Raw genomic sequence first — 13,232 nt, 5'->3', positions numbered from 1 at the left:
TACCTTAAAGAATCTTTTATTATACTTGCATAGCTTTAGCACATACATACTGAAGCCAAAATCTGAATTCTCCTCCCTTGAACACATCGTATCAAACACAATTCCCTCCCTTAATTAAATGTCATAAATCACATTCTCCAATTAGTTTAGAATGCAAACTTTCCCTCCTGTTTAACAACCTGCCAAATTCTTATCTTCTCTTATTACAAACAGTCTTGAGATACATTCTCCCTACTCCCCCCAGTGTCCACTAATTCTAGCTCTAAAAATAATATATGAGTTAAAGGAAGGCCACATTTCCCTATGTTGTCAAGCAAGAACACCCAATGTTAGCAGCATTGACATCCAGGAGATTGATTTGAAGGTTTCAGAAAGCAGGAATTCCAAGAGGTGACTAGATTGGTGGTCCTTCGTCCTTTTCAGTTTTAAGGATTGTGGATATCCTTTTCCCAGCTTGGCTGCATCTAAGTATATAAATAGAACCCATGCAGCCACCCTGGAGATCAAATTACATATTGCATTGAACATATAGAAGCTTCTTCTTCATTTTTTTCTTTTATTGCAAGAGATAGTCCTACTTTAATGCAGTTGCAGACAAGCATGGAGAGGGAAGCTTTGCAATCTTTTTCCTTCCAGCCTAGAGTTATTTTCCAAAGGAAATAGCTGTGAGAAAAACTTAAATTATCTTCCCTGTGTACCCTTGCCCTGATCCTGGTTATGATCTTATAGGCTTTACTTTTAAATAACCTAAAAAGTATTTTTATATATATAATACTGTATGTAGATCTTCCATAATCTTCTGGGAAAAGAAAAAAAATAAAACTACATTGTTGTTATTACATAGAGAGCAAGCAGAGTAGGGAAATTTTAAGCCATCGAATCTCAGAAGTTTGATTGTTAGATTAATTTGTTTCTCACACTGTGTTAGGTCTTGCTTTGTCTCGGTTAAGACTAGCTGTGAATTGGCTCGAGTAAAAGAAAAACTGTAAGTTTTTCCCCCCAAAGATGTTTCTTTTGATTTTAGTAATACTGTAATAATAATTAGATCAGATAGGGCGAAGGAAGTCACTGTCAGACAACAAGGAAGTAGCTTTATAAATTATGAATTTCTTTCTTAATCTTTTATCAGAGGGTGGCATTGTAAAAAAATCCAATGCCTCCAACTTTTATATAGCTTTCCATTCAAATTTATGGAGATTGAAAAATTTTTGGAATAAAATAACTGCAAAACTCAAGCTAACTTTTTTTAAAAAAAATCACAGCGACCTTGTGTCAACGCTGCTAACATCTAATGCTATTCCTTGACAAGAGATGAAGAAGTAGCCGTTTCATATGTTAAACTTATGTATTGCTTTAAGACTAGTGTACTGCTTTAGCTTAAGGTTCGGAGGGGGAATGAGAAACTGATTTTTTTCCTCAACCAAATGCACTCTCACTTGAATTGCTGGGGTCACTCTTACTCAGACCCAGGTGCGATGGTCAATGTCATTACATCCAACCTAGAGGGAGAAGCATCTGAATGGTTGAACAATTTATATAACGAGCAGGCCCCTGAATTGGACGACCCCCACCTTTTCCTCCTGGGGCTGAGGGAAAGATTTGAGGACCCATCCATTGCCCTCAAAGCAGAAGAACAAATCCATAAGATAAAGCAAGCTGGCCGGCCTGCCCTAGAATACGTACGGGAGTTTCGAAAGATGGCAGGTCGGATAGAGAGATGGGCTGAGCAATCAATGATTCATCTTTTTAGAGAAGGGTTAGATGACCATGTTTCTCAGGCATGTATCTACCGAGCTGTACCCGACCAGCTGCATGAATGGTACCAGGCAGCAGTGAAATTAGATGTCCAGCTCTCCCGCTATAAAAAGCCTCCCCCACCTGAAGCGGCGCCAAAACCAGGATCCAGATAGCTACCCCCCCAAAAAAAACCCAATGACTGCTACTGCCGAAAGACCTAGACCACTTACAGGTCCACCAATCAAGTGCTTTTGATGTGGACAGCAGGGACATCGAGCAGCAAACTGCCCAGTTCCTTACCCGCAACAGCAGAGTAGACCAGAAACAACAACGAGGAAGAAACCCGCACAGCAGCCATCGAGAGAAAAGTCCAACTGGGCCACCCAGGCGCCCATTAGCCAGGTTATGTCCCCCACCCAGGAGGATGCTGGCCCACTGACCGGACCCCCCCCCACTTTACCCGGTTTTGACAGTGACGATGAAGGGGAGAACGATCCGATGGTGAGTCGATGCATCCTACCTTTTTTATTGCCTGATAAACTCATAATCCCTAAGTCAGGGGCACAAGTAGACCTGAAGGTGCTACTCGATACCAGCTGCTCTCGATTCATCATTAGCCTGTCATGTGCCTTGAGACTGGGCATACGGGTCAAGCCGCTCTCCAAACCTGTGAGGTTTGAGCAAGCCGATGGCTCCCTAATGGGAGGGACTTTAGTCACGCAATTAACGGAGCCCTTACGCTTTGGAATAGGCGAGCACTGGGAGTTTATTTGCTTCCTAGTAGCTCCAAAGATGTCTGAGACTGTGATCCTAGGACTAGCCTGGCTAGATAAATGGAAGCCGTTTATCTGGTGGGAAAAAGGAATGAGAACTGTGAGATTACCCATAGGGCCCAATCCCCCCATTGATTCAACAGATGTTATAGGGGATTTTAGCCCACCCAATGAGCAAGCACACATGGCTGCCTTAGGGCCACCTGGTGAGCCACTCATCCCCAGCGAGTACCAGGACCTAGTGGAGGTGTTTAGTGAGAAAGAATGTGATACCTTGCCTCCTCACCATCCCAATTATTGTTCCATTGAATTGTTACCAGGGGCCAAACTCCCCCGACCAAGAATGTACACTATGTCCCCCCTAGAAATGGAGGAGATGCAGCGATATGTGGATACAAACCTAGCGAGGGGATTCATCGAGTGGGCCAACTCTACTGCGGGAGCCCCTGTGTTGTTCAAAGAGAAAAAAGATGGGTCTTTACATCTCTGCATGGACTATAAAGGCCTAAATGCTGTGAGTGTGGAAAATAAATACCTTCTCCCCCTCCTGAAAGACTTGCTAACCCATCTGGTGAAGGGTAGCGTCTTCACCAAGTTAGACCTGAGAGAACCATATTACCGCGTAAGAATAAACAAGGGGGATGAGTGGAATACAGCCTTCAACTGCCCCTTGGGGAGCTACCAATTCAGTCATGTCATTTGGACTGCAGGGGGCCCCAGCTGTATTTATGCAGTTGATGAATGAGGTCCTACATGAACACCTATACAAAGGGGTCCTAGTATACCTTGACATCCTGATATACAGCACGAATATGACCAACCACATAAAACTGGTCAGAGAAGTGTTAAACTATTGAATGCCAAACTTTATGTCAAATTGTTGAAATGTGAATTTCACCAAACCCGATTAGATTATCTTGGCTGTAGAATCTCCAATGAGGGTATCAAAATGGACCCAGCCAAAGTAAAAACTATAATTGAATGGCAGCCCCCAAAACCCGCAAGCAGCTCCAGAGCTTTGTAGGGTTTGCCAACTTCTACCATTAATTTATTCCCTCTTTTGCCGAGATTGTTCTACCTCTTAGAGAATTACACAAAACAGGCAAGGGAGGGGGAAAACCATGACCTGGCCAGCCGCTAGCATGGACTATGAGTTGTCAGAAAGCTTTTCAGAATTTAAAGAGACTATTTGCGGCTGAACCGGTCCTAAAGCACCCTTGCCCAGGGGAGCCCTTTGTAATTCAGGCAGACGATAATGATATGGCAGTCGGAGCGGTGTTATTGCAAAAGAATAAAAGTGGGGTCCTGCAGCCTTGTGCTTACACCTCTAAGAAATTTACTGAAAGTGAGAGGAGATGGACAGTCTGGGAGTAGGAAGCCTTCGCTATTAGGTGGGGGCTATTAAACTGGCGGCACTACTTAGAATGGAGCAAGGTGCCTTTTGAAGTATGGGCAGATCACAAAAATTTAGAGGCACTAACAACTCTCCACAAATTGTCACCAAAAGTATGATGGGCACAGTACTTCAACTGTTTTAACTTTACTCTAAAATACATACCAAGGAGAAAAAACTTCCTAGCTGATGTGCTCTCCCAATTGCCACAGTACAAAAGCGAACGTGAAGAAGTTCTCGAAGCAATTATCCCCGGTCCACAAACTGCGGCCCAACTCACACCTCGCAGGACCCCTAATCCTGATGACCCCAGGGTAAAGAAAATAAAGCGAGAACTCCTCACTGTGATCAATGGTTTAAAGAGAATCAGACATCCCTAACATGCAGGGATGGTCTGGCTTACAAGGGGGGAAAATTGTACTTGCCTGAAGCTCTTCATGTTAATGCCCTCAAACACAGCCATGATGTCAAACAGGCTGGACATTTTGGATATCTAAAAACTCTACATCTCACTCGCCGGCAATTTTGGTGGCCAGGACTTAAATGAGATGTACAAAACTATGTCAAGAGCTGTACTGTATGTGCCACAATAAAAAGAATCCCAGGAAAGACCCCTGGGTTACTGCAACTGGTGGCCGAACCTTCTCAACCATGGGAAGAAATAGCTATGGACTTTATAGTAGACCTACCCGACAGTAGAGGAAATACTGTCATTTGGACTGTGATAGACCTATTTTCAAAACAGGCTCATTTTATCACCTGCAAATGACTTCCATCAGCTCAATGCCTGACTAAGGTGTTTCTAAAACATATCTATCGACTACATGGCTCACCTAAGCGAATAATTTCGTACAGCTAAATTTTGGAGAAACTTTCTTAAATTAATGGGATCATCTCAAGGCCCATCAACTGCTTTCACCTGGCTACTAACGGAGCCACAGAATCCGCCAACAAAATGGTGGAACAATACCTTAGATGTTACGTCTCTTACCAACAAACAAACTTGACCGACCTCCTCCCTTTTGCAGAGCTGGCTTACAATAATTCAGTACATAGCAGCACCAGCTACATTCCTTTCCATGTAGCCACAGGGAAATAATTCAACCCCATACCGGAATACCCTCAGTTACCCTCCACTTCCCACACTCTTGATCATTGGGTGAGGGGTTGGGAAGAAGTTTGGAAAAATACAAAGGTGGACTTAAAAAAGACTTTTGAGACCTACAAAAAGAGCTCCCCAAAGAACATTCCAAGTTGGGGAAAAGGTCTATTTGTCGACCAAATACTTACGCCTTAAACTACCCAATAAGAAATTGGGACCAAAATTGGGGCCTTTCCCCATTGTGAAAATCATCAACCTGGTCACAGTAAATGTTTGGTTCTAATAGACGAGGACTCAGAGTGGTTTAACAATGAACGAGTTTATTGAATACACAAAGTCAACTGTCAACTGTCAAATGTTGCAACCCTTTTATAGAGAAAGCGTTAGAACTGTAACCAATCAATGGAGTCTCTTTTCCCGCTCCTAGGTTATGGCGTCCAATGATTGCACCTTAATTTCCCGCTCTAAACCTTACTATGCTGCAATCTGTTTGCAATCTATTAAGTGCCTTGTTAATAACTATTTACATACACAACACCCCTTACCCCCCAGTTGATGTTATTTCTTTACAAAATCCTTTAAGTATTTTGGTGGCCTATGTATTCTAGAAGGGTATCTGTTACCTTGGCTGCTAGGGACCCCTCTTCCTGAGGGGTCTGCTTGTCACTGCTGCTTGTCACTGCTGGACCTGGGCTCTGGGTTACTGGACTCAGATGTTTCCCTGTTGCTGTCTTGTGTATTAGTTTGTGTTTGGAAATCAGTGGTCACTGGCCTACTTCGCAGGGGTATTTCCCATTCAATTTGACTGAATTGTTGTTGTTGGGTACCAGGGGATGGGTCATTTTGCCTTTCCTCTACGCCACTCTCTGGCCTGTTGTTATCGCTGAACCTGGATGTACTGTTTCCCCCTAGTATGCTTTGGTCCCCCTCTACTGGCACACATCCACTAGATCTTTTCCTCAGCTGGTCTATGTGTCTTTTACAGATCCTATTCCCTTCCCCCTCAATAGTGTACGACAGGGGACCTAAGATTTCAGTCACCACCCCAGGAATCCATTTGTCCCCTTGGGCATAGTTTCTGGCCCAGATCAAATCCCCCACTTTAAATGTTCTGTTAGGAATGTCCAATTCAATGTTTGGTTGAAGTCTGTCAGGGTGTAATCTGTCCAATTTGGTGGTTAGTCTCCTGCCCCACCTCATTTCAGCTGGACTTTTCCCTGTAGCAGAACAAGGGGTCGTGTGTTGGGCCAACAAGAACTCGGCCAGTCTCTGATGCCAGTCACCCTGAATGATTCTTTTTAAAGCGTCCTTCGTGGTCCTCACATTTTGTTCAGCCAAGCCGTTGGTGGAGGGGTGGAAGGGTGCTGAAGTCTTGTGCTTAATCGAGTTGGCCTTGAGGAAATCCTGAAATTCAATAGATGTGAATTGTGGCCCATTATCAGACACAATTAAATCCGGCAACCCATGAGTGGCAAAGAGGCCCCTTAATGCCTGTATTGTTCTACCTGAAGTTACTGAACTGACTGGTACTACCTCTAGCCATCTAGAGTAGCTGTCAACCACTACTAGGAACGTTAACCCTTGGAAAGGTCCAGCAAAGTCAATATGAATCCTGGACCAAGGATTCCTAGCTAGTTCCCACTTATGCGTACGGATGTGTTGTTGTTCAGGCCTGGAACGTTGGCACAGATGGCAATTGGCAACACATTCCTCAATGTCGTTGTCCAGTCCTGGCCACCACAAGTGACTCCTAGCCAACGCCTTCATCCGTACTATTCCAGGATGTCCCTCATGTAATTCTAGTAGAATAGCTGATTTGTGGATTCCTGGAATAACTACACGAGTTCCCCAGAGTAAGCATCCCAAATGAACTGACAGTTCATCTTTCCTTCTGAAATAGGGACTGTATTTTTCGTCCGGTTTGGCGTTAGGCCAACCACTCATGACCCAGACCATTACTCTCTTTAAGGTGAGGTCCTTATTAGTTGCCTCGGCTATGTCTTTAGCAGTTAGGGGCAAATCAGGAATGTCCTGTAGGGACATTATTTGTCCCACAGGTGCAGGGTCCTCCTCTGTTATGCTTAGGGGCAATCTGCTAAGAGCGTCAGCGTGTCCCATGTCCTTGCCTGGTCTGTATTGGAGGGAAAATGAGTATGCTGAGAGGAAAATGGACCACCTCAGCATTCTGGGCGACATGATTTGGGGAGTCTGTTTATCTGTGGTAAACAGTCCCAGCAGGGGTTTGTGGTCAGTCAGTATGGTAAAGTTCCTACCATAAAGGTAGTCGTGGAACTTTTTAACTCCTGCCACTATAGCTAATGCCTCCCTGTCTATTTGAGCATAATTGCGCTCTGCCTTGGTTAGTGTTCGGGAATAATATGCAATGGGTCTTTGTATTCCTTGGTTGTCTAAGTGGCTGATCACGGCCCCTACGCCATAGGGCGAAGCATCGCACGCCAGGTAAATTGGTTTGTTTTCTATAAAGTGGGTTACAGTTGATTTACTGGAAAGGATGTCCTTTAAAGTTTGGAAACTCACTTTGTGTTTGTTCTGCCATTGCCAAGGGGACTTCTTATCTAAGAGTCTGTGGAGGGGTTCTGCAATGGCAGCCTTGTGTGGCACAAACGTGTGGTAAAAGTTTACCAAGCCAAGGAAGGCCTGTAGTTCCGCCTTGTTCCTTGGTTCTGGGGCCCATTTAATTGCTTTAATTTTGTCAGGGGTAGGGTGGATTCCACTTTTGTCAATCCTGAACCCCAAAAAATCAGTGGATTTAACCCCTATGCTACATTTTTCCTTTTTAAGTTTCAATCCAGCCTTCCTAAATCTACCCAGTACCTGTTCCAGCCGCTCTACTAACATCTCCTCATCCTTTCCTGCTATTAGGACATCATCAAAGTAAGGGCATACTCCAGGTATGCCCTTTAAGGTCCTCTCCATCACTTCTTGGAAGATGCCTGGAGCTGCTGCAATTCCAAATTGCAGTCTGTGGACTCGGAACGCCCCCTTGTGGGTAACAATCGTCTGTGCCTCTGCAGCCTCTTTAGAAACAGTCAACTGTAAGTACGCATGCGCCAAGTCTAGCTTGGCAAACATGGCGCCGTCCTGGATCGTGGCGAGGACCTGCTTCACCGTCGGGACCGGGTAAGCATGCTTTTTCATTCCAATGTTCAGGGTGGCCTTGTAGTCAGCGCAGATTCTCACATCCCCGTTAGGTTTGAGGGGTGTGACAATCGGCGTTTCCCACAAACCACCCTCAACAGGTTCTAATACGCCCTGGCCTACAAGCCGGTCGAGTTCGGCCTCGATTTTTCCCTTTAAGGCAAAAGGTACCCTTCGGGCCTTAAGCCTGATTGGTTTTACTGAGGGGTCTAGGTTAAAGTTAATGGCCTTTGTACTTGCCCAGAGATCCATCGAATACGTCTGCAAATTCATTGCAGACTGATTCGAGGGTCTTATTTTTAATCACTGAATTTATTCCCCCGATCCAAATTCCCAGGGCAGGGAACCAGTTAAGTCCAATTAAGCTGGTCCTATTTCCCTCTGTCACAATTAATTCTAAGACCCCTTTAAATCCCTTAAATTTTACGCTAAGGCTGGTCTTTCCTTTTACTTTTATTGGACTTTTTTGAAAGTCCGTTAATTGAATATTTGTTGGACTAAGTGGAATTCTCTTTCCACTTATTTGTTCAATTCTCTCAAGGGTTTCAGTGGAAATTATTGACACTGAAGCCCCTGAGTCTATTTCCATTCTGCAAGGGACCCCTTGCAGGAGGACTGTGATTTTTAATTTTCCAACTGGAAAATTGTGACCTTTTCCCAGCCTCCTCCCATTGACTCGCGCCACCTCCCCTAGCTTTGGGATTTTAACCCGGGGTTTAGGGGTTTCCTTGCCACTGGACTTAGGGGTTACCTTACCCTCAGGCCACACATCGACTTCGTTAAGGCGGTTGTCGCGAGCACGGTTCCTGCAGATGGCCTGGATGTGGCCGGTCTTGCCGCATGCCCGGCACCTTGCGGAACGGAATCGGCAGGAGGCGCGGGGATGGTTGCCGCCGCAGCTGCCACACCGGTTCTGGGTGTCAATGTCGCGCGGTCTGGTTGCGGTGTCCCGCCAAGGTCGTTGTGTCCCGGTCGGTTGTCTTTGCGGAGTTGCGGTTTGTTGACGGCGGCCAGGTTCAGGCCCTTCGCTTCTGGGTTGTCTTGGCGCCAATTTTCCAAATCGCCTGGAGACTTCGGCGATTTCTTCCTCCCACTGCTGGTCCACCTCCCCGCAGTCCACATAGCCCTCTTGGTTGATCTCGGGCGCCACTGCCATGCTACTGCGGGGGGGGGTCGCGATACCCGGTTGACTCGTAAGTTAAAAGTTCGTCAAGCACTTCCTGCAAATCGCCGGTGGGTTTGGCGATTATTCTGTTTTGTAGTTGTTCATCACGTAAGCCCAGTTCTACTCGGTCCCGAATTCTTATTTCTAAATTATCGTATTTACATCGTACTGCGGCTTCCCTGACGGCAGCGACAAATTTTTGAATGGATTCTCCCGGTCTCTGGTTCCTCTTTTCGAAGATGCGCCGCCAAAAGAGTTCAGATCTTCGGGGAGTAAAGTGGACCTTTAATTTGGCAAGGAGGTCGGCGTAAGGCACGCTTGAGACTGGTTGCGGTTGACACAGTCCGACAGCGACTCGGTAGACCGGTGTCCCGCAGATCGTCAGTAATGCAGCCGCTTTTTTACGGTCGTCGGTGATTCCGTTCACTAACAGGAACCCTTCGACTTGTCCAATGTATTCTTCCTAATCTTCGGGGAAGTTTGGGTCGAATTCCTTCAATGACCCGATTTGCGCCATTCGGAGAATTTTTTCCTAATTCTTCCGCGGCCGCTCGGTTGACTGTGACTCGTTCTGAATTTGCCGCCTTTCGCGACAATTCCGCCAATTCTCTGGTCTTCTGTCTATCCCATCCTCGTCGCCAGTTGTTTGGTTCTAATAGACGAGGACTCAGAGTGGTTTAACAATGAACAAGTTTATTGAATACACAAAGTCAACTGTCAACTGTCAAATGTTGCAACCCTTTTATAGAGAAAGCGTTAGAACTGTAACCAATCAATGGAGTCTCTTTTCCCGCTCCTAGGTTATGGCGTCCAATGATTGCACCTTAATTTCCCGCTCTAAACCTTACTATGCTGCAATCTGTTTGCAATCTATTAAGTGCCTTGTTAATAACTATTTACATACACAACAGTAAAATTGAAACTACCCAGACTTTTGGGGAAAATTCATCCGGTGTTCCTTTGTAGCTTGCTGAAACCTTTTTGAACCTCCACTTTAAGACCTCCCCCTAATAAAGCACCTGGACCCCTCATGGTAGAAGGTCAGACCCATTATGAAGTGAAACATATTCTTGACTCTAGAATCTTTAAGGGAAAATTGCAATACCTAGTACAATGGAAGGGATACCCATTGTCTGAAGCCATTTGGGTGAAATCTACTGATGTGAAAGCTGACAGACTTATCAAGAGGTTTTATGAGGAACACCCCAACAAACCAAAAGCCAGTTGCTAACTTGTATTTTGTTTACATTACAGGATCTGTCCTTTTTGTAAGGGGGGCCAGATGTCTGACTATTGCTAAGCACATTGGTTTGTGCTTAAATTGTAAGCCGCCCTGTGTCTTCGGAGAAGGGCGGGATATAAATTGGATTAAAATAAAATAAAATAAAAATAAATGTCAACGCTGCTAACATCGAGTGTTATTGCTTAACAAGAGATGAAGAAGTAGCCGTTTCATATGTTAAACTTGTGTATTACTTTAAGACTAGTGTATTGCTTTAGTTTAAGGTTAGGAGCGGGAATGAGAAGAAATGCACTTTCAAGGCTATTTCTCTCACTAAGGAGATAAGGGTTTGGCGGGGGAAGGGAAACTGATTCTTTAAATTAATTGGAGAATATGATTAATGACAAAATTAGAAAGATGGAGAATTGTGTTTTAATATATTGTGCAAGGGGCGGAGATTTCAGATTCCAGCTTCCTTTGAGCAAGCATTTGCCAGTGTATTAGGCTAATAAAGGACTTTTAAGGCAAACAATGACTCAGAATCACTTGATCAATAGAAAGTGCACATCCCCTCTGTGTTTACAGAATGAAAGGCACTTGCAGTGAAGAAATATTCTCATTAATTGCCTTCCCCTTCCCAATATTAACATATTTTCTAATTTCTTCCATTTCTCTATTTTTATTCAATATTTCTTTTCTTGTATTCACAGAAAATATCAGGTTGCGACAGATTGTAAGCAATGATTCAGACAGTGATGATGAATCACAGGGGCTGAAAGGTAAGAAAGGTTACCAAACCATGACAGCGCCTACAAACTATTTTTATGGACAATGTCTTACCAAAGAAAGACATAACGAAAAGAGCAAAACAAGACTATGTGTTCATTAGACAGAAGTACTTATTTTTTATTTTATTTTAATCCCATTTATATCCCGCCCTTCTCCGAAGACTCAGGGCGGCTTACAATCTAAGCACAAATCAAATGTGCTTAGCAATAGCCTTCATTCTATGTATATGCCTGCTTATTAGGGCTTCCCCCCCCCAAGCAGCATTATTACAAAGTCAGCTTATTGCCCCCAACAATCTGGGTCCTCATTTTACCTACCTCGGAAGGATGGAAGGCTGAGTCAACCTTCAACTCAACTTTCCCCCTATTAAACACTTCTGGATGCTTTATAAAAGTGTGTGCTTTTTTTAAAAAAGAAAATATAGCTGTTTAAATGTCCAGGTCATGTACTAGATTACAAAAACATAAGTTAAAAATATCAGAATGATGTTTATAATTTATATTGTACTTTAAGATATTGAAAGTTTTTTTGCATGGGTTATCTTGTAATACTTAAAACAATTTGCAAGATAGGCTTGAAGCATGAAATGGGCAGCAATTAAATTTAATTTAATTTAATTTAATTTAATTTAATTTAAGTAAATGTTAGTATTGCCATCCCCATGTTACAGACCAGTGGTGAAACAATTGGCTCTTGTGAGCCAGTTTAAGGACACCCCTGGGAGAAAAGCTATTCATCTAGAAATATACAGAGAAATATGCTATTTCTCTTTAAAAAAGCTTCACAGGGCTTTATAGCCCTCTTTAAGCAATTTACAGAATTAGCATATTGCCCTCAACAATCTGGGTTTTCAATTTACCCACCTTGGAAAGATGGAAGGCTGAGTCAACTTTGAGCCGGTCAGTATCGAACTGCTGGCAGTCAGCAGAATTAGCCTGCAATATTGCATTCTAACCACTGTGCCACCATGGCTCCAAATATATATTATAAGAACCCTGCTTTTTAAATTAAATAGTATCTTAATAGAAACTTTGCCTTTAAAGTTTTCAACCAATGCTATTATTCTTCACTTGGCACTTCCAGGGGTTTTTTTTACCACCTCTTCTGTTATTTTTTTTTAATCCCATTTATTATCTAGACCCGTACCAATCGGGCTTCAGGCCCGGGTACAGCACGGAGACGGCATTGGTCGCGCTGGTGAATGATCTCTGGCGGGCTCGGGACAGGGGTTGCTCCTCTGTCCTAGTCCTTTTAGACCTCTCAGCGGCTTTTGATACCATCGACCATGGTATCTTGCTGCGATATCTCAGGGGGTTGGGAGTGGGAGGCACAGTTCTCCAGTGGTTCTCCTCCTACCTTCTGGGACGTTCGCAGTCGGTGTTGGCAGGGGGACAGAGGTTGACCTTGAGGCCTCTCATTTGTGGAGTCCCTCAGGGATCGGTCCTCTCGCCTCTCCTGTTCAAAATCTACATGAAGCCGCTGGGCGAGATCATTCGTGGTTTTGGAGTTGGGTATCATCAGTACGCTGATGATACCCAGCTTTTTTTTTTTATTGAAAAGTTTTAAAATACAGTTTTCCTTTAAGAATCCCCCCTTCCCCCTCCCTCCTCCCCCCTCCCTACCTCCCCCCCTCCCCCCCTCCCCCCCGACTTCCCAGAGCTAAATACAAGGTATATATATAAAAAGCAATCATAAACAATCATATACTAACAATTATAAACTCTAAAATCCATCACTCTCTAGCTTATATAGGATAAAACAAATAATAATAATATTGGATATGTATAAAAAGGAACTAAGATAAGAAAAGAAGAAAAAAAAACGAAAGAAGACTTATTCAAATGCTACATAAAACTTCTTAACCCTATACTTGTTCTGGATAAAATCAATCC

General features: G+C 43.9%; 1 protein-coding gene across 2 annotated transcripts in view; it reads left to right on the top strand.

Annotated features, from left to right (window-relative positions):
* The window catches only part of PLA2G4A (phospholipase A2 group IVA), a 183,711-nt gene that overhangs the window by 119,070 nt on the left and 51,409 nt on the right, over positions 1-13,232 (top strand). For both annotated transcript variants that reach the window (XM_083358695.1, XM_083358696.1), the window contains exon 13: positions 11,262-11,330. In XM_083358695.1, coding sequence (XP_083214821.1) covers positions 11,262-11,330 — 69 coding nt within the window. The remainder of the gene's footprint in view (positions 1-11,261; positions 11,331-13,232) is intronic.

The sequence above is a fragment of the Vipera ursinii genome (assembly GCF_947247035.1).
Source record: "Vipera ursinii genome assembly, chromosome: 3".
In the NCBI taxonomy this organism is placed as follows: Eukaryota; Metazoa; Chordata; class Lepidosauria; order Squamata; family Viperidae; genus Vipera; species Vipera ursinii.
Note: the sequence above shows the minus strand (reverse complement) of the source record. Positions and strands in the feature narration are given on the sequence as shown.